Genomic DNA, 19,639 nt, shown 5'->3' with positions numbered 1-19,639 from the left:
GTAACTTAAGCTTTTTAAATTTGTCTACCATTTATATAGTGTCCAAAAACTCTTTCATTTCATTGTCAATCTGCTACATAGTTTTTGAACACAGGTTACAGAAATAAAAAAAAAAAAAAACCACATTAAAAAAAATGTTTATTGACATCAGAAGCAATTTAAACTAACAATAAACGAGGCTCCCCCCATATCTTCTCATGTTGCTATGACAGTGGTACGTACGCAAGATCAGTAAGTGATACGTCAACGGCGATAAAATCAAAACACAGAAAAAAAACCCAGAAACACTCAGATCTAACATTTGTCTTTTTTTTTTATGTGCTGTGCACATCTAGCTAAGCTAAATACTGTAAGCCCCGACCGGCCGGACGAGGATTCAGAGGAGAAAGAAAAGCAATAGGACACAGACACCAGACGTGTAGTGTTAACTTTACAAAAAGGAGAAACAAACTGTACAGCATAAAAACAAGTGATATACACAGCCTCTTTCTGCATTTTTTAGCTTGCCCCTCCCCTCAACCCCTTCGCTCGCCCCTCAGATGCAACTAATGGATTTGCTTTTTTGTAAGTGATGTGTGTACACGGGGCATCTTAAATGCTTTACAAACGACATCATCACCATCGCCGCCCGCAACTACTCGTCATCCTCGTCCTCATCCTCGTCATCTTCCTCGTCGTCGTCATCGTCGTCGTCATCGTCTTTCTCCACCACCTTGGCTGCTGGTTTGGGCGCCGGGGCGGTGCTGCCAGGCTTGCCCTTGGCGCGGTACGCCGCCACGTCCTAAAACATACGTGACAATAATTGGTCACCAATTATGCTTTTAGACCACTTTTGGGGCATCGTTGATAAATTGCATTTATAGGAAAAAAGTGGGTTGTCAGATTTTTTTTTTTTTTTAAAGAACAAAAATTCTTAGTATTCATTTTGGGGACACGGGTGCGGTCTCACCTTCTCGTACTTCTCCTTCAGCTTGGCCGCCTTCTTCTCAAAGGGCTGCTTATTCTCAGCTGAGGTTCTGTTCCACATCTCGCCCAGCTTCTTGGCTACATCGCCGATGGTCAAGCCGGGAGTCTCGCCCTTCACCTTGGGGCGAAACTCGGAGCAGAAGATGAAGAAGGCGGACCTGTGACAAAAGCGGTCCGTCAGCTTGCAATTTTTTCCCCGAGGGTCTATCTCCTCTATCTTGGGCGGAGCGGTCTCACTTACGGGGGCCTCTTGGGGGCATTGGGGTCCTTGAACTTCTTCTTCTTCCCTCCGTGGGCCGGCACGTAGCTCATCATCTCCTGCTCGTAACGCGCCTTGTCTAACTTGGCCAGGTCCTCAAACTTGCCCTTCTCCTTGGCCGACATGGTCTGCCACGTGGGAGTAGAGCAAAGAGAAAAGCTTTGGCCACACTGCTTTAGCAAACACTGTGGCGACAACCTTTGTAGTAGAGTTTGAAACAAACAAGCCGCAGAATACATTTCTCGCATACGGCCCTAAGTCAAAATGATCGGAGCAATTCAAAACTTTTAAATTATGCATACAAAATTGTGTCACTTGTCACTGTTGATGAGGAATGGTCAACATTAATGCTCTTACCAGATGGACGACAAAAACAATTTTAAACCTGCCATGAAGTGATTTCTATTAAACCCATTAAAAAAATTGAGATTTTTTTGGGTGAACCGACACTCCCCCAACATTTAAACTAACAGGTGGCAAGTTACATGTGGGGCCCACTGCCGCACCGAATTTATAATAAGCCTGCTCCCAATTTAAATGTATTTATGAATCAGAGCCATCCATACCAGTTACCCATCCCTGATATGTTCTGGGAAGATCACACTGACCCTAAAAAAGTTAGCCAAGAGAATAGGTGCACGGAATATTTTAAGTGCAGCAGTCTTTGCCAAATTCCAAATCCTAAATGTTGTCATCCAAAGCCAAGCCAATTTGTTAAATAGTAAGCAGGAGAAAAAAAAAAAAAAAAATGGGTCATTCAGCGAGCGTATGTCAAATGGACCCAGCGGCGCGGTCGCTCTGGTACCTTCCATCTCTCTGAGCACTTCTTGGAAAACTCGGAGAAGTTGACAGAAGCGTCGGGATGCTTCTTCTTGTGCTCCTCCCGGCACGTCTGCACGAAGTAGGCGTACGAGGACATCTTGCCCCTGGGCTTGGTCCGGTCTTTCCTCATCCTGGTGCGCGGGAAAACACCTGAAGCCAAACACTAAATCTGCAAGCCGAAAATGGCAATTAGAAGTGCGTCTAATGTGGACGAAAATGAATGGATTGCGGGGTGGGGAAAGGTGGTGCGCAACTGGTCTGATAATGGAAATATGCATTAATTAATGAAGGCGACGTATTCATTAAAGCGCGGAACAAAGCGCGCACACATAAACACTTTGTGATGCGGGTATTCCTTTGCGTTGACGTGCTAAGCTACGATCAAAAGCATCAACAAATCCGACTCCGCTCACACCACACACTTGAAAAGAAAACAAACCACACATAAAGGGCTGAATTTATTATAAAACTCTTTATGAAAGCCTTGTCCCAGCAATTCTTCGTCTTTCGAAAAAAAAAAAAAAAAAAGGACTTTTTGTTTTTATTTCAATTTAATTTTTAATTATTATTATTCGTTAAAATGTCGCCGTAAAAAGCGGCGGAAAGTTGCGTGAAAGGAGGAGTGGTCGGCGAGTTTGGTGGTCGTGACGCTCGGGCAGGTCGGAAAAAGAGGTCAGACAACAACGACGACAGCGTTATTTCTTCTTCCATTTTGTGAAAATGGCCTCGCGATGAAAGAAAGTGCCCCTCAAATGTCTCCTTCCGCCCCGCATCGAGCTCTTGGGGTCCCGACGATGGCTTCGTTGCGCTGCCCGCTGTCCCGGTGCTCTTCCTTCACCGGCAGCCTCTTCCATTGGTTTGCATTGGCTTGCGTTTGAACGGCTCCTAATGGCCGCTCTCGTCTTCATGGAGGGAATATGGCTGGCTGGCTCCCTTCTCTTTGTGTCAGTGGCGGCGGGGGCAGCCCGAGACTCGGCTCGCTTCGGACGCCCGCAGCGCGGTCCCGCCGCGCCGTACGGAGCTCTGTGAGGCACTGTCGGCACCGCGAGGGTCCCGTCTAGTGTTCGCCGCTGTCGGGCGCATCGCTTGCGTGTTCCGCGGGCGGAAAAAGCCGCTTGGAAAAAGTTGCTTGTCGCCGTTGTGCGCGACGCTCGCCTTGTTTCCTACGCGAATACAGTCAGCCATTACAGTAAAGCGCAGCTTGCGAGGAGCCTCGTCCTTTTTTCTTTTCTTTTTTTTCCCCTAAACACCATTTTGAAGGCCAAGGGAGTCGAAAAACACACAAACGGGTGTCTTTTTCACGCCTTTCTTTCTTTTCTTCACTTTTCCTACATTTTCGTCATGTTTTTATTCCGTGACTTGCGGCGCTGGATAACGTTAACGGCGATTCTACTACCATTGTCGCCAATGACGAGATCTTCTTCCCGGATTTTTGGAGACGACAACCGCAAGACATCCAAACTCCATTTTGTACACGCGACATCGGAAAAATTGTTAAAATTTTTCGCCTTGGTCAAATCTGCAGTTTACCGTCGAGTTTGCCCGACGCGAATATTTCGATTTGTTCACATTTACCACCGCGGCTGGTCCCAGCCACTCTTTAACCTTCTGCCTGTATTTGTCGTCTATTTTTCTGCGATTTTGACACGACAAGACGTCGAGCAACTATCAAAGCCGAGTGGGAGGCCAGCTATTCTCGATCGCCCCGTTCGTCCCGGTGTTAAAAGCCTCAAAATGCTGCCGCGTGCGGTACTTACCGAACGACTGTGACTGGGCTCTCAATGCACGGCAATGGCTGTTGTGTGAGGCTATACGCAGTATCTTCACTCCTCCGTTCTCTAACATTACTCTCGACGGAGGTCCCACGCCATTGGTCGGCGCGCGGGTTGACGCTCCGCTGATTGGCCGCGGACTTTTCATTGTCCTAATAGAAGACGACCAGTCATTGGTAGGTGGTGTTGCGACGTCACGGAGCTTTCCGGGGGCGCGTGGATATGAAAATATTTGTGTGGGAGCAGAGCACGCCGGAGCTGCTCGCACTGCTGCTACTGTGTACTCAATGTGAGGGTTTGCCCGGCTCTTCACTCCACTGTGACCGAGTGGAAGAGGCGAAGCGATAGGGCCGAGAGTTGAGCCCGCCGTGGGGGCGCACCCTAGTCACAGAGACCCCTGCTACCATCTCTTCCTTCCACAAAAGACCTGAGGTGGCTAAAGTATTGTCATTCCGTACTTGAGCAGGAGGACAGATACTTGTGTAAAAAAAGAAAAGAATAAAAGGAAGGTATGACTCTGCAATAAAAAATGAATTGATTTGAAGGTTTACTGTGTCCTGTGATTGAATGGCGACCAGTCCAGACTCCATCGTGTACCCCACCATTTGCCCTGAGTCAGATAGATAGATAGATAGATAGATAGATAGATAGATAGATAGATAGATAGATAGATAGATAGATAGATAGATAGATAGATAGATAGATAGAAAGATGCGGGCTGATGTTTGTGCATGCTAATGCGCTCGCCTGAATTGTAATATATGCCATTTTTTTGATTCGTCATGATGAGGAAAAAAAGGGTCTCATCTGGGATAGGCGATGGGGGCGTTGTCTGATTCCGTGATGCATCGCCCCTGTGCTCAACAAAAAACATTCCGTCTCCTGTTTTTCTTGAAATTGGTCGTTGTCACTAAGTTCTCTCTTCACAGCAAAATATGTTCCTTCCGCTTGGTGTCACTTTGGGAAAACTTCCTAAAAGCCATGCACACACACACAGAGCAACTACATAGCAAAAAAAAAAAAAAAACTCGTGTCGCACTAATTCAAGTTTGATATCTAGTTTTATACTGCAGCCCGCAAATGAACGCAAGTTTGAGATCCCTGCTGCCATGACAATCTTCTATGCTCGTTTTGGAGCGACGTCAAAGTCATCACTGCGGAACCAACCGTCGTTGATCGTGGTTTGACAGGGAATATAAATAGTGCAGCACACGCGACAGGAAGCACGACGTTTCCAGCACGACTTAATCGGTCAACACTGCTTTCGGCACGTTTTCACACGCCGGCTTATTTTCATTACTTTGAGGATGAGCTTGGCGACTTTTAATTTAAACGCGAGAACGGTATGTATTATTTGAAGTCGCTTTTGTTTATTACTAGGCTTCGACTCGTACTGCCGCGTGCGTGCTAGCGTGCTAGCATGCTAACCGGCAGGTGCCGCACGCACTCTGTCTTATTTAGACAAAAGTGCGGTATATTTTGGTTAATAACATTTTAGGGTCTCTATTAGTCGCGTGCTATGGTAGATGATAAGAACACAAGGAAAGTTTTTAGTTGGTTGTAGAGTAGCTGTCAATCATAAACCTACTTAAAGGAACACACTGGACACCTCATTCGTTCTATGTTTACCTGTAAAGTTAATGTGACTTTTGAATGTCCAACTATTGAATGTTTCATTGCCTTTTCCATTACTTACTGTCCTCTAGTTACCTGGGAGGTGAGCCAGGTTGTCATGGTGATACTGCTGGAATGGCAGCGGGCAGCAGCAGCGGCGGACCTTGGGAGGAGCGGCGCCGTAGCAATGCCTGGTGAAGACACCGGTTCGGGGGCTCTTGCCTCCCCACCGGTGGGGTATTTGGGAAAAGTCAGTGTGAGCCCTTGGTTGCTCTCCTCTCAACTTGCTTGTCACCTGCGCAAAGCTGAATTGTGGTTGACCACCACTGTGATCAACAGTGCCATTCTCAATTATAGTCTGAGAAATCTTGGACTTTGGCGTGGTTTATCAAACACGTTTAAAGAAGACAAATGAAAAAGACAATATGGAAATCTTTGGTAAAAGGCGAAAGGTTCAATTTTAGCGGAATATGAAAAGTGTGTAAAGCATAACTATTTTCCTAAGATTATGATTATTCTAGAATTTCCAAAAAGGTACCACTCAAAGGTCTTATGAATAACACGCTAGCAACCAAAACAGCACATTTTTGCCCCATATTGTGTCTTGATACTCATGTTTTCTGAATGAGACCTCTTCAAAAGACTCGAGCTGTTACATTTTTACAAAGAGAAGACTTTGAATACCTTTGCATGTGTCATTAAGTCCCGAAATGCTGTGTTGCAAGGTCCAGGAGAGGGCAGCGTCTCTAGACCAATGCCCGTGGTGCGCGTCCAAAGGTCGGCGCTCGTCCCTGCGGCTGTACCGCCTCAACCTGCACGAATCGGTCACGCTGTGCGTTGAGCCTCAGGTCAGCCGCCGGCCGCTCCGTCGACGCTTTGCTCGCACAATTACACCGCGTCTGCCAAGGTGGCAACATGTTAGCTGCTAATCCTGTTTGGGCTCCTCTCCACAGTGCCTCTTTCCTCTGGTCGGCCGTCCTCTGGAGGATGTTTTGTCGAGTTTGATACCGTCGGAGACGGCAGCCGGCAACAGGACGAGAAAGACTTTGTCAAACAAAGACGACTGCGAGGAAGTCAAAGCCAAGCGTCTGCGCTCCCGCCAGTCGTATGCACGAAGCTCGCTTCAAAATGGCCACTGTAGCGAGCTGTCTCATCTGCCCCAAGGCTGCCTTCCTTATCAGGCACCCGCCTCTGGACGTGAATGCCGGCCGCCAGAGGAAGAGCCTTCTTCTTCGTTGAACTTGACGCCACCGACAGATGAGGACAATGGCGACTTGGAATCGTCCGACCGGGCTCCCGAGGGACCGGGTGACGCTCCCAAAGAATCAATTGCCTCTCCGGGGGAACCTGTCGACGCCCGCGTGGAAGCCGTCAGCTCTCCCGGAGGATGTGTCGACATAACGGCGGAAACTGGCGAAGAATCCGTCGACGAACTTGTCGGTGCGGCGGGGAAGGCCCAAAGCGGCACGCCGGGGCATCTCTTCTGGAAGAATGCTCACAACCTGTGCTGGCTGGACGTCCTGCTTGTGCTACTGGTCAACTGCCAGAGCCTGAGGAGGCGCAAAGCCCAGCACGAGCCTCAGCGTGCCGCCATCTGGCGCCTCATGAACGGCTATGACAGCGTGTGCCGCGCCCTCCCAGCAGAAAGCGGTGAGTGATGGCGCCAGAAGATGCGTCAGCTGAGAATGGAACTTTTTGCCCAAAGGGACTCGACTCACATCTCTCTCTGCGCGTAGATGGTGAAGCGAGAGCGCGGTGCCGTGCCGACGAGCGTCTGCAGAGCCTCAGGGCGGCTGTCTTTGAGTCGTTGCAGCCGCGGCTGCACTGCCAACTCGGTAAGCGCCGCCTTCGTTTTGGAGCTTTGCCGTCAGGAAATGTCACTACATCCTCACCTGCTGTTTTGCACAGGCCAGGAGGAAAGTCCCGTGTTCGCTCTGCCCCTCCTGCTGGCGGCCGACTCGTGGGCGGAGCCTCTCTTTCGGACCACCTTTCGCTGGGAGTTTGAGTGCGCAGAGTGCAAGACGGTGACTAGGGAAAGGTCAGTTCATGTTCCCTCCCAACCCCCCGAGCGGCGTCATCGTTATGTTCATGCCATTTTCTTAATCTGTCAGTTGAAGATTGAAAAAAATGAACATTCAACAGCATGTCACTCGTTTTAGAGTCACCAAAACGCTCACCACATTCACCGAGTTGGTGCCGGATTGGCACCCGTTGCGCGCCACCCACTTGGGGCCGTGCAACGCCTGCGGCGCCCGCCATCAGCGCAGGAGCATGAAGCTGGAACGGTAAGTGCTTAAATCTGCGCAAGTTTTTTTTTTGCTGACCTGGAGTCATGTTGCGCTGCCGCAGGGTGGCTGCAGTGTTGGCGCTGCACTTTGTGGAGGGCGTGCCGCACAGCGACGTGGACGCGCTCACCTTTAACCTGGAGGGCCGCACGCACACCGTCACGGCGCTCATCCAGTATGATCAGCGGGCCAAGCATTTTGTGGCCTGGACGCGCACACCCGACGGTAAGCAGACAAGCCCATTTCTGTATGACGCAGGTCTTCTTTTGTGTCCTCTTGGAGTCACCCTCCTTGTATCTAAAGTTGAGCTTGCTCTCGTTTGAACTTGGCCCCTTCTTTCTCTTGTTCTTCTTGTCCACCCGGCCTTCAGGCTCCTGGCTCGAGTTTGATGACTTGAAGCACCCGCAGAGCGCGCTCCATGCCAAGCTGCCCGTTCCCGCTCAAGAAATGCACATTCTCTTTTGGGAAGCGGAGGAGGATTCTGCCGGCTCGGAAGCGTGCTCGCCGTCCAGTACGCGGCCGGATTCCCCGCCTTCCCAAAGCGTAGTCCTGGATCGAGACGAGAACGCCTCGATGGTGGGAGATTGCAGCGACGTGTCCATCGGCTCCGCCACGCTGCTAAGTGCCTTCAACGGGCTGTCCCACGATGACATCGTCACGCTCACCCTGACAGAGGTGTGTTGGAAAACTCGTGACTGCAGAATACAGTTCTTATTCTGAGCCACAGTATGGGAACTCTCTTTCCTCCAATCGACTGAACCGAGTGCTTACAACATTTCCGCTTGCAGGTCGGAGCCGACACACTGACGGATCACCAAGCACTTCTGGACTGCATGCCGGATAGCTCCGAAGACCCTCCGCAATTGATCCAGTCCAGCGACCCCACAGACAAAGATCCCGATTATGACCCCGCTTTGAAAGAAGCTCCGAGGAGAAGCAGCAGGATCTCCAAAATCAAACCTAAACGCGACAAAAAGAACGCTAAGACCAACACGGCGCCACCACAGGAAGCCAACGATCGAGATAGCTGCCCAGCTCAAGATGGCACGCTGATCCAAGCCAGCCGCGCACCCGCCGAAGCCTCCGACCCGCCGCATCAAATTGTCCAGAGGGCGTCGCCCGAATCCTCCACTGGGCCACCGTCACCACCTTTGAACTACAACTCCCGCTGGTCCTTCCTGATCAGCCAACATCTTGCCAATCAGAAGCCAAGCACCAGCAAGCCCCTTCCTGCACCTGTCCCTCGTGTGAAATCCCTTCCCAGTCATTCCACACCCACTCCCGCCAGGAGGCCGCCCGCTCCCAAACCTCAGCCGCTACGTACAGAGGACAGCGACGGGCATCCCCTGAAGGCCGCCGAGACGTTTGGCGCTTTCGGCGCCGCCGTCCGATCCCCGCCGCCATCGTCTCCAAAGAAAAGTTGGCATAGTCAAAGCCAGACGGGGTCTCCGACCCCTCGTCCGCTCGCCATCCTGAGCGACACGGAAGCGCTGCGGTACAAGCTGCTGAAGAAGCTGAAGGCCAAGAAGAAGAAACTGGCCAAGCTCAATCAGCTGCTGGCGCGCGCGCCCGACAGCGCGGCGCCTTTCAGCATCAGCTCGTCCGGCACGCGCACCACCGCCTTGCCGGCCGACCTGCCGCACCCCTCGCCTGACAGTTCGGGCTTTCTGGACGTGCTGGCCTGCTGCCAAGATGGGACTCCCAATACCCCACAGCCGCCGGTGCAAGCTGAAAATTTCCTGGACGAGCTGCTGTCGATGACGCCGGTGGCAACGGAGGCTCAGCAAGCGATGGAGGATGAGACCCTCAGAGAACTGGAACTTTTACTCTCATAGGAACACACACCTGACCCGAAAATGCTCTGGATCCTTTCTACTTCATAGAAACTAAGGAATACAATTATTTAGGCTACTCGTTTGCTATACATTGTGCTGCTTTGTACGACCACTTGGGGGCAGTATAAGGCAGATTTATGGTGACGTAACGACTAGTAAGCCACGGGTATTAGTCATTATTTGTAGAGGATAACAAATATTCATCCATGTGTCTTGCTCCAGCATTTGACAATTTATTCATATTCTGCCAAAATAGCTTGCGGCTGGTTAGTGTATTAAATGTTAATTTATTTTGTGAAGCACTTCCGAGTATTTCTTTCATAGGTGAGGAAATTATGATTGCAATTTGAAATGGTTAATTCGTGTCTATAAAAGCAGCTCAATCCTGATGTAATTTTGCTGAATAAAGTACAGTAACGTTTATACTCCGTAATATGTCAACAACTCACCTCAATCAGAGCAGTGTTGGCAGCACGTCGCTTTTCTTTGGAGGCAGCTGTTCCACCTGTTGGTTAAGAGGTATCATTGTTACTTTCAAAAACAAAACTACAATTCTGTTTTTTATAAATTAAGACCCCCCCCACACACACACACACACACACATGCAACCACCACCTCCAAATAAAACTGCAAATTCAACCAATTTTCTTTTTGTGAAAACATTTCAATATTTCCCAAATGTTAGTGTAGTAACTGTCCAGTCTAGTAACTGTGTTGCGCGTGTATTTTCGATTGCCTTGCAACGTGTTCGTTGTTTGTGCTTTTTTTTTGTTTTGTTTACCAGAGTGTGTTTTTGTATTTCTCCCAAATGCCACGCCTACGTCAGCGCTGATTGGCTCTGTTCCTCAACACTCTCCTACATCGACGCCGGTTGGCTGGCAAAGGCAAGCCCCGCCCACTGTCGGAACGCCCTTTCCTCCTTCACCCGAACCGGGAAAGTCATTTGTTCTTTAAAGTGGCAAACGCAAACAAGCGTGAGCTGTCCAGCGTCCACCACGCTCACAAGCACAAACAAAGACAAAGGCCGTTTTGATCTCTCCACTTTTTAGCTAAGGAATTAATCCTTTGTGATTATACTAAGTGAGGCAGGTTGTTGTTTTTTTGCGGATCGACGCCTTCATGTGCTGGTAGGATGCCTATGGATGGAACAGGTGGCATTCACTTGTAACTACACGCCACATTCGGGAACCGTCTAATTGCCTAACGAGGAGCCCAGGAAGTAGCCGGGGACGAGTGAGCGGCAAACAGTCATGCCGGTGGCCGAGTGTGAGGTGCTGCCGCCGGAGGGCGAGCCTGACGAGGGCGACCTGCTGCCGGCGGCGGCGGCCACGCTGTGCAGCAGCCCCGCCGCCGACATCCTCAAGAAGTTCTACCACACCAAGCGGGTGGGCAACTACCTGATCGGCAGGAAGCTTGGCGAGGGTTCCTTCGCCAAAGTCAGAGAGGGGCTGCACGCGCTCACCGGGGAAAAGGTAACACACGTCTCCCATTTCGACCGCACCGACACCCGATAGAACTTGATAGACTGATTCGGAATAGTAAGAATAAAAGAAAAAAAGATGACGAATGTCATTATGACCAAATTCTCTCGCCAAAAAGTTTCGATTTCTTCCTAAGATTCTGACTTCAATCTTACGGTATTGCGCTTGAGATTTTGGGGAAACTTTTTTCTTGAAGAAAAGAAACAAGCCGAATTTTTTAAACGGATTTCATTGTGGGGAAATTAAATGAAATCTGACTTGATGACATCACTTTTTGTCCACCCTAAAAAAGAACAGCCAATTCTCAGAATTGTAATTGAGCTCACTAGAGTAAGCATAACTCATGTTTTGCTACGATAGCTATTCCTAGATGACACTATTCTATTCTTGTTAGTCTTATACCGGCTGATGACCTCACGGCCGCTGACGTTTGTTGTTTTGACAACATTGCGTGTTTCTTCTCGCTCCTTTGTGTGCGCGTGCGTCGCATGGCAAACGGGAGGGGAGGGGCGGTGAGATGTGCGTGTATGTGTGATTAATGGACCTGATCAAGATTCTGCTGAAGGCCACTCGCTGACTTTCCTTTGTCTGGGACGCGTGGACACGTCAACAGGCGTGAAGGACAGTCCTTCACTTGCCTTTGTCGGTGACCTCAACACTTAAACTGATTTATTGGCAATTACCTGATTGTATTATTGTTCAAATCATTGGAATTTAGGAATGCTACAAGTTGGTGTTTGTTTTTTCTTCACAAAGAGATAAAATGTCCTTTTTGAGAGGAAAAGAAACTTGGAATCGCACAAGAATGACCCAACTCTGATCAAAATCTTAACATTCTAGATTTGTCGTCTTGACATAAAGTGGTATTATGCCAATATTTTGGTAGAAAAAAAGTTAAGTTAAAATTTTTAAAAAATAATTAAAAATTTATTAGAAATTGTGTTCCCTATGTTAAAATTTCTTTTTTAACACCCCAACAAATTTATAAAAATGGGTTTTGAATCATTTATTTGTCATTATTTTTATTTATTTATTTAGTTTATTATTATTTTTATTTATGTGTTTAGTTATTCATTTATTTTTCTCCCCCAAATGTAAATGATACTTTTTTCAGGACAAGTCATCTTGCAAGACGATTTGAAATTCCTATTTCAGCGCGATTATGACGGTCCTACGGCATTTCTATTCTTTCTCTATTGTGCGCGGCTACGCAATCCATCAACGTCAGGGGAGCGCGTTGTCGAAGAGCCGCTTGCTCACCTCGTGGAGCTTGCTGCTCTCTTTGTCTCGGATGATGCAAACGGATGCAATGGCGAGGCGAGACAAGCTGGGAGGGGAGGGCGGGGCAGAGGGTTTATTGTCGCTGGTAGCATCCCTGGAAAGTGCACATTTAACACCACGTGTGGAGAAAAGTGAGGCGAGGCGTTCACGTTTTGGAGGTCTGTCGTGTAACCCACTTTCGTGTTTTGCCCCCACCCCCACCCCTTTTTTTTCTGTCTGAGGGGAGCCCAGTAAACAAGTGAACCCCACCCCTCAAAAGCCCCCTGGTCGGCAGGCTGGGAACCCCCCGCTCGCTCACCCCCACCCACCCACACGACTAAAAATAAGCCCCCCGCTATCCATTCAACGCATTGCTATTGTAATACGCACCACCTTGCAATTTACAAATGAACACAACTAGGAATACAATCCATCAAATGAAAAAAGAAAAATCCACGACATGTGGGCTAAATTGACGCTTCATGATTTGGTGGGATCACCTGTCACCACCGATTTATCACAACCACCACTTGGCTCGACAAAAATAAATCTAACAACTGGAAATAGTCCAGATTAAAAAAAATCTGGTGTTTAAAATGCCAGTTGTTCTTGATAAAGGCCATCTTGCACAACACAAAGACCCAACAACAAGAACTAATCCACCAAATCAGCCTCTAGTATTCAATTGATGCAATTAACCGCTTGCGTGCACAACGGAAACAAAAAAGACATTTAAGGAACAATCCCCCAAATCGTGCGAGGTGCTTTTCTACGTCTTTTGCCAATCAAACGGAAGTGGAAGAACGCCAAGAACTGCGCGACTCAAATTCCGTTTGGAGGCGCGCAAAGACAGAAAGGACAAACAGCCGAAGGGCGGCGCGTCCGCTCGCCGACGTCATTAACGAAGGATGATTTGCGAGCGGTCGGGACCCGAGTCGTGTTCTTGAACCCGCGTCTAGACGAGGAGGAACGACGGCGGGCGGAATGTTAACGACGGTTTGCGACGATGTCCTCCGGGACGTTCTGTACTGAAACGTGCCTGTTGACCCCCCCGAGTCCTCGATGGCTTTCAGTGGCAGCTGCAAAGAAACCCAAAGCAACGTCCTCATCAGCTGTTCAAGTGCGAATTCCACGGCGAGATGCCAACAGTGGAAAAAATACCAACGAAACAAGCGCGACTAATAAAAGACCCAAGTTAATTCTCGATTCTAATTAGGACTGAAACTAAGGTTGATTTTATTGATCTTTTTTTCTTTTCAACGAATCCAATGGAAGGCATTTGAGGTTATTTTTTTCTCTCAGCTTGCTGACAGTTTTGAGTTACGTTAACGTCTTGGCGCGTCCGACAGGTGGCGGTGAAGGTGATCGACAAGCGCAAGGCCAAGAAGGACTCGTACGTGACCAAGAACCTGCGGCGCGAGGGCCACATCCAGCAAATGATCCGCCACCCCAACATCACGCAGCTGCTGGACATCCTGGAGACGGAGAACAGTTACTACTTGGTGATGGAGCTCTGCCCCGGCGGCAACCTCATGAACCGCATCTACGACAAGAAGCGGCTGGACGAGCGCCGCACGCAGAAGTACATACGCCAGCTGGTGCTGGCCGTCGAGCACTTGCACAGGGCCGGCGTGGTGCACAGGTGAGGCTTTGGAATTCTCGCCTCTCAGCTTGGAATTGCCATTTACGTCATATGGCTCTTGTGTCGCAGAGACCTGAAGATTGAAAACCTTCTATTGGACGAGCAGGACAACATCAAGCTCATCGGTAAAAAAAGGAAATCACGTTTCCTTTCGGACTTGGCAAGAAAGCTGAGAAATAACGAGCGACCCTTTTCAGATTTCGGGCTAAGCAACTGCGCCGGCATCTTGGGCTATTCGGATCCCTTCAGCACCCAGTGCGGAAGCCCCGCCTACGCTGCGCCGGAACTGCTCTCCAGGAAGAAGTACGGACCCAAAGTGGACGTCTGGTCCATGTGAGTTTCACGACTCGGGCTCCATTTCAATGAGAGCGAGCGACGTTTAAACTGACGTTTTTGCGGCCACCCGCAGCGGCGTCAACATGTACGCCATGCTAACGGGCACGCTACCGTTCACCGTGGAGCCCTTCAGCCTGCGCGCCCTGCACCAGAAGATGGTGGACAAGGAGATGAACCCTCTGCCTCCCTCGCTCTCCACAGGTAACCCTTGGGGCTTAAGCCGTAATTAATAAAAGCTTACGCCTGCGTGCGCTCGCTCTTGCGCAACACCGACAAGGGTAAGGATGGCTTGACCCGTAAGACGTTTTGCGTCGCCGGGTTATCTGCCCATCCTTTTAATCAAAATGGCCTTAAGTCTTCTGTTTCATGGCAGGAGTCCAAATAAAGTGGTTGATTTGCCGTTGTGTTCCCAGCCGCCATCTGCCTGCTGAAGAAGCTTCTGGAGCCCGACCCCAACAAGCGTCCCAACATCCACCAAGTGATGGCCGACTCGTGGCTGCAGCTGGCTAACAGAAACACGGGGGCGCCCTACCTCAACAGGTACAGCCGCCGCCGAGGAGGAGGAGCCGCCCCCCTCCTGTGTATTTCTCCAGTGCTTCTTTCTGAGCGTCAACTCTTTGATAAAGGATCCACATTGAGGAGATCAACCACACGGTGCTCCTGCACATGACGGAGAAGATGGCCTACAAGCACAGCGAGGTGCTCAGCGCCGTGCTCACCAACCGCGCCTGCCACACCCTGGCTGTTTACTTCCTGCTCAACAAGAAGATGAAGAGGCTCTCCAAAGAGTACCGGGTAGGTCAGCTGGAGAAGCATTCTCAACGGTGGCCTTTGAGACAATTTGAAGGAATATATTGCGTCCGTCCTCAGGAGATGCAGTTCCAGGAGAAGAAGAAGGGCGACAAGCCCAAGAACGAGTACTTCCAGACGCAGTGGCGCAAGCACGTGGACAAACTGACCATCCCGCCCAAGCAGGCGCCCGTCTACTTAGCCGTGAGCAAAGGGCCCAGCAAGGAGAAGAAGCACCGCACCGGTGAGAGGCTCCGCCCTCTATTTTTATTTGGGTCTCATCTCGGCGCATGTTCTCTGTACTTTTTCTTTCCTTCCCACGCTCGGAGCTAAGTGTTAATGTCGCCGTGCAGGTCTGTTACGCGCTCTGACCGGTGGGCACCGTAACTCGCCGCTGGCGCCGCCGGGCACGGTGGCGTCGTCATCCATGGAGTACCTGGAGATCCAGCCCCTGTTCTCGTCGCACACGCCGCAACAACGCCGCCGCCTGGCCACCATGCCGCCCGTCAATAACGCCGGCGGCGGCGCCAGCCCCGAGCACGGCGTGCCGGCCCCGCCCGCGCCCTCGCCCATCGGCATGCACTCGTTCGGCTCGCTCTCCAAGGCCGAGGCCCTGGACGACGCGCCCGCCTCGCCCTGGTACAAGCTGACCAACGGCACCCTGTCACCGCCCCGCCACGTCTCGGCCTTCCAGCCCGACTCGTCCTACCTGAAGAAGGCCACCGTCCCCAGTCCGCCCGTGCTCATCGTCCACCCCCAACCCAAAAAGAGCGTCTCCGCCGACTGGGGCGGCGGCGGCTTCTTGTCCGACGCCAGCGGAAGCCCGCCCAGCGCGATGGGAAGCCCTCCGGGCTCGGCTTTCAGCCCGCCCAAGTCGGCCTTCAGCCCGCTCAACCCGCCGTCCAACCCCAGCGGAAGCGGCAGCGAGACAGACAGCCCCACGCAGCGCGCCAAGATCCCCTGCGTGGGCGCGGGCCTGGGTTTCAAAAAGAAGACGCAGCTGCAGCCCTTCAGCTTCCGGCCCGAGCAAGTGGTGGAGGAGGTGGTGTCGCCACCGCCCTACCCCATGCAGACTCTGCTCTGCGCGTCGGGAGCGCTCAAGACCCTTTGCTGAGACCCTGGACAACCAACTGTGAACTATAAATAACGGACTTAAAAATGGAACTCAAATGTGACATATGGCTCCCTTAGCAATGACTTCCGAGTTTGGCGCTCATCGGTCCGAATCCACGGAGCAGCAACACAAACGGAACACGAGTCTCAAAGCCGAGAACCGCACCGATTTGTCAAGGTTTTTAATAGCGCCTTCTTTTATGATCAGGAAGTCGAATAACACAAAATGGCCATTCACTTTATGCACTTTTAAGGAAATCTGCTATTTGGATTTATCAGTCTTCAACATTATCCGTCACTTTTTTGGGGGTATCGAAAGCAGCGTCTCATTTTCTTTGAATTAACATTACGCTGCTCGTCTTCCAGTAGCTAAAGCAGCATTTCTTAGGAAGCGCACGACTCGTGGGGGGGGGGGGGACTTGGGACGACTCTACCTCCACACATGTATCCAGCCAATAAACGACGCGCTTACAAAGTGAGCCGCCACCGACCCATTCGCACCAGCTAACCCGCCTCTTCCCCTGTCCGTCCGTCCCTGCTTGATTTGACGTCCGCTACTTGTTTTCGTGACGTCATTGACGGGAAAACCAAAACGGTGAAGCGCAACCGAATGCCGCTGACCTCACGCTCCCCTAGACGAGCTCCGTAGGTGCCAAGTTTTATTCGTTTTTATGGAGACGGCGATTCCGTCCCGGCTTTTTGTACTAGTTTACGTCCGTCGTTTTCCACACGAATTTACTAACTGTTACGCAATTTGAAGAGAGTTTGTAGCCAAGCGGATGTGCAAAGGAAGTCGTGTTGGCAATTTAAATTGGCAAACTAAAATACTGTCAAAAGTCCTTTTTGTGTGCAATAGTCTGAAGCGTTTACGGCGATGACCAAAAACCAGTATTTGCCAAGATGGGGAAAAACCTGTAAATAAGTTAACTTTGTCCTCCTTCACTTGCCGGATTGTTTTTTGGGGGCTCGGCACTGTTAAGCACCCAAAGGAAACATTGCATGCAATCTTGTCAGTCTGTCGGCAGTCTTTGTACTTTTTTTAATTTTCAAATTGTGTTTATGTCCAAGTCGATGCCGACTTGGGCGAAGACTTTTGTAAGATTTTGTAACTTTTGTTGGTTTGTCAAGAGATTTTTATGCTGTATAAAGTTGTTTCAAATATTTCTATTCAATTGCAATTGTGGCATTTTTCCTTTGCAAAACAAGGGGCTCTCCGGGGGGTCGCCCCTACTTCACAATGCCCCCCGAAGTCCCCCTCTTGGCTTTGGTGTCATAAACACAAACTGTAGACATTAATCCATTCAGCTGTGTTCCCCGTAAACCTCTTTGGGTCAACACGGGCCAAACCAGACACATGAGGGGGGTAAGGGCAAGGGGCGTGGGATGTAACCCACCAGTCAACACATGGCACAGATGACACAAACAGTCGGTTTGTTTTTAAGCGGATAAAGCGCGACAGGCTCCGGCTGGGGGCTTTTGTTTGTGTGGAAGTGCCAACAAAGAGAGAGAAAAAAAGTTTGGATTCAGCGGTTAAAAATGAGACTAAATGTGAAAAGATAAGATAAAAAGCGATGTGCTGACTCTTCGAGATCCACATTGCAAGTGTTGAGTGACAAGACGCGCAAACGGCGAAGACAACAAGCAAGGCACGCGTAGCTAGGCAACCGGCCCGCTGCTAAGCTAGCAGCTAGCATTATGCAAAACCCAAACGATTAATGGGAGACCGTGAAAGAAGTCGGGTGTCCTACCGGCTGTTTGTCCGCTCTTAGGAGAAGTTTTCAACTTGACGACGACGAGGCGTCTTCCCGTTTGCTGCTAATTATTACTTTCCATCGGTTTCACCTGCCAGATTCAGTGCGACGTTTTGTCCTTTCGATTTCCCGTAGTTCCGCCGCCATTTTTGTAGTTCTTTGAAAAGCGCAGCACTTTGACTTGAGGAGGAGAAAATCGCAACGTTTTGAGAGGCGGCTAAATTTATTCTTTTCAACTTCAATTAAGTGCAGTCTTTTGTGGACAGCCCAGCCTCCTTCTTACCCTTACATTTTATGCTACATTTTTAAGTATTTGGTTCATTATTATCATTTAAAGCTATTGTCTTATATTATACATTTCATAGTTTAGGTTAATAGGTTGTTTTTGTTTTATACTTTAGATCACTGCTGAACCAAAGATCGGATTGACACACGTAAAAACACTGACGCATAGATACAATCAATGATAAACATAATGTAGCTCTACCCACATATGATCCCAAATGATTTTATTCACACACAGAGATGTAGATACACGCATATATTTTATACACACGCGCACAAACAAAGACAGATTCAAACGCAGACACACACAGGTATGCACAAGGCGGGCTCGGTTGGACAAACAAGCCGATGTTTGCAAATGACGCCTTGGAGCGGTCGGAAAGAAGTTAAGCTTATTTGCAATTAATGCGTGCACACACGCATGCACATACGCACTATGAGATGGTGATTAGTGTAAACCGTATTTGGGCTTATCAGGGGATGGACACTTTCTTCTTTTCAACAAAAACAAAAACAAAGCCGACAGATGTTTTCAAAAAGCTTTGACTTCGATTGTACGACAATATTGATCACAACTAATATTTGTATTTGATGCCTCAGCTATTGAACTTTGTTGTAAAACAAACCCTCGGTTATTGTTAAATAGAAATGCAATAAACCATTGTATTAATTTTGATGAAACCATCTGTTTTTGTTTGCTTCGTCAAAAGCATCCCTGTCAAGCAATGTAGCGCTTCTGCCGGCTTTTGGGTGTGGCTGCTGCTGTTGTTGTTTTTTCTGCACACAGCATGTTGTTGACTTGAATGGGACTAAAAGTGCCACCATCACCTTTTCCTTTCTTCGTGTGCAGTCAGAATTTAAGGGATTTTATTAGACTACTTGTCAAACAGGTGCCAAACCCCTTGAGATGTTTTTTTTCCCCTGCTCCCCCAGAAAAGTCATGAAAGAGATGCTGAGAGCCAATCAGGCGCCGGTGTCTGTGGCAACAGCTGGAGCCGCCATTGGTCGGCAGCAGCAGGCAGGAGGCGACGCGATTGGCTGATGGAGGCTTCATAGCCTCCATGGCAACATAGGAAGCGGAGAGGAGATGCTGTCTCTGCCTGTATTATTCATTTTGGGGGGGGGGGGGGGGGGCGAGGGGGTCTTGACGACCCAGATGATTGGTCCAGGCCCCAACTGGTGCAATCAAGGCAGCAAGCTGTGCAATGCGTGCAAAGTGTGAGCGGGTACTAGGACCTCACCTTCTCAAATATGGGGAGGGGGATAACAGAAAAGAGAGGAGTAACTTTTTTTTGTGGTCACACCCAAAATGTCTGGTATCACCTCACATAATGACATCATCCTGAAGAGGCAACGGGCCAGCCGGCGTAGCGCGTGGTGCCTGTTGCCCCGGCGACCGCTGCAAGGGTAAGGCACGCCGGTTGGACGT

General features: G+C 49.7%; 3 protein-coding genes across 4 annotated transcripts; 2 read left to right on the top strand and 1 right to left on the bottom strand.

Moving 5' to 3' along the window:
* Window positions 1-121: 121 nt before the first annotated feature.
* Window positions 122-3,932, bottom strand: hmgb1a (high mobility group box 1a). Of its 2 annotated transcripts, XM_037268905.1 has the most exons (5): window positions 3,805-3,932; window positions 2,031-2,216; window positions 1,208-1,353; window positions 950-1,124; window positions 125-781 (listed from the first exon to the last, which is right to left on the bottom strand). In XM_037268905.1, exons 2-5 carry the CDS (start codon window positions 2,175-2,177, stop codon window positions 635-637), a joined length of 615 nt encoding a protein of 204 aa, XP_037124800.1. In that variant the 5' UTR covers window positions 2,178-2,216; window positions 3,805-3,932; the 3' UTR covers window positions 125-634. The 2 variants fall into 2 exon arrangements, with proteins under 2 accessions (XP_037124801.1, XP_037124800.1); XM_037268906.1 differs by lacking the exons at window positions 2,031-2,216; window positions 3,805-3,932 and adding an exon at window positions 1,424-1,479 and having other exon boundaries at window positions 122-781; window positions 1,208-1,384.
* A 1,075-nt stretch (window positions 3,933-5,007) lies between these two features.
* On the top strand, window positions 5,008-9,976 carry uspl1 (ubiquitin specific peptidase like 1). The gene is made up of 10 exons (XM_037268872.1): window positions 5,008-5,162; window positions 5,526-5,683; window positions 6,159-6,281; window positions 6,387-7,083; window positions 7,170-7,268; window positions 7,342-7,471; window positions 7,593-7,718; window positions 7,783-7,943; window positions 8,089-8,393; window positions 8,507-9,976. Exons 2-10 carry the CDS (start codon window positions 5,552-5,554, stop codon window positions 9,551-9,553), a joined length of 2,820 nt encoding a protein of 939 aa, XP_037124767.1. The 5' UTR covers window positions 5,008-5,162; window positions 5,526-5,551; the 3' UTR covers window positions 9,554-9,976.
* A 521-nt stretch (window positions 9,977-10,497) lies between these two features.
* On the top strand, window positions 10,498-17,093 carry hunk (hormonally up-regulated Neu-associated kinase). The gene is made up of 9 exons (XM_037268882.1): window positions 10,498-11,025; window positions 13,644-13,936; window positions 14,006-14,061; window positions 14,134-14,269; window positions 14,346-14,473; window positions 14,686-14,812; window positions 14,899-15,067; window positions 15,143-15,305; window positions 15,415-17,093. Exons 1-9 carry the CDS (start codon window positions 10,804-10,806, stop codon window positions 16,173-16,175), a joined length of 2,055 nt encoding a protein of 684 aa, XP_037124777.1. The 5' UTR covers window positions 10,498-10,803; the 3' UTR covers window positions 16,176-17,093.
* Window positions 17,094-19,639: the final 2,546 nt, after the last annotated feature.

Source organism: Syngnathus acus, chromosome 14 (genome assembly GCF_901709675.1).
Source record: "Syngnathus acus chromosome 14, fSynAcu1.2, whole genome shotgun sequence".
Taxonomy (NCBI): domain Eukaryota; kingdom Metazoa; phylum Chordata; class Actinopteri; order Syngnathiformes; family Syngnathidae; genus Syngnathus; species Syngnathus acus.
Note: the sequence above shows the minus strand (reverse complement) of the source record. Positions and strands in the feature narration are given on the sequence as shown.

What these genes read in the sequence shown, in the direction of transcription:
- uspl1 (XM_037268872.1), top strand. Translation starts at nt 5,552, where the DNA reads ATGGTGATACTGCTGGAATGGCAGCGGGCAGCAGCAGCGGCGGACCTT. An exon ending in CGGTGGGGTATTTGGGAAAA is followed by an intron (nt 5,684 to 6,158) that starts GTCAGTGTGAGC and finishes CTGTGTTGCAAG; the next exon opens with GTCCAGGAGAGGGCAGCGTC. An exon ending in CGCTGTGCGTTGAGCCTCAG is followed by an intron (nt 6,282 to 6,386) that starts GTCAGCCGCCGG and finishes TCCTCTCCACAG; the next exon opens with TGCCTCTTTCCTCTGGTCGG.
- hmgb1a (XM_037268905.1), bottom strand. Translation starts at nt 2,177, where the DNA reads ATGAGGAAAGACCGGACCAAGCCCAGGGGCAAGATGTCCTCGTACGCC. An exon ending in AATGCCCCCAAGAGGCCCCC is followed by an intron (nt 1,125 to 1,207) that starts GTAAGTGAGACC and finishes CTTTTGTCACAG; the next exon opens with GTCCGCCTTCTTCATCTTCT. An exon ending in TGAAGGAGAAGTACGAGAAG is followed by an intron (nt 782 to 949) that starts GTGAGACCGCAC and finishes CGTATGTTTTAG; the next exon opens with GACGTGGCGGCGTACCGCGC.
- hunk (XM_037268882.1), top strand. Translation starts at nt 10,804, where the DNA reads ATGCCGGTGGCCGAGTGTGAGGTGCTGCCGCCGGAGGGCGAGCCTGAC. An exon ending in AAAGTGGACGTCTGGTCCAT is followed by an intron (nt 14,270 to 14,345) that starts GTGAGTTTCACG and finishes GGCCACCCGCAG; the next exon opens with CGGCGTCAACATGTACGCCA. An exon ending in GGCTCTCCAAAGAGTACCGG is followed by an intron (nt 15,068 to 15,142) that starts GTAGGTCAGCTG and finishes GTCCGTCCTCAG; the next exon opens with GAGATGCAGTTCCAGGAGAA.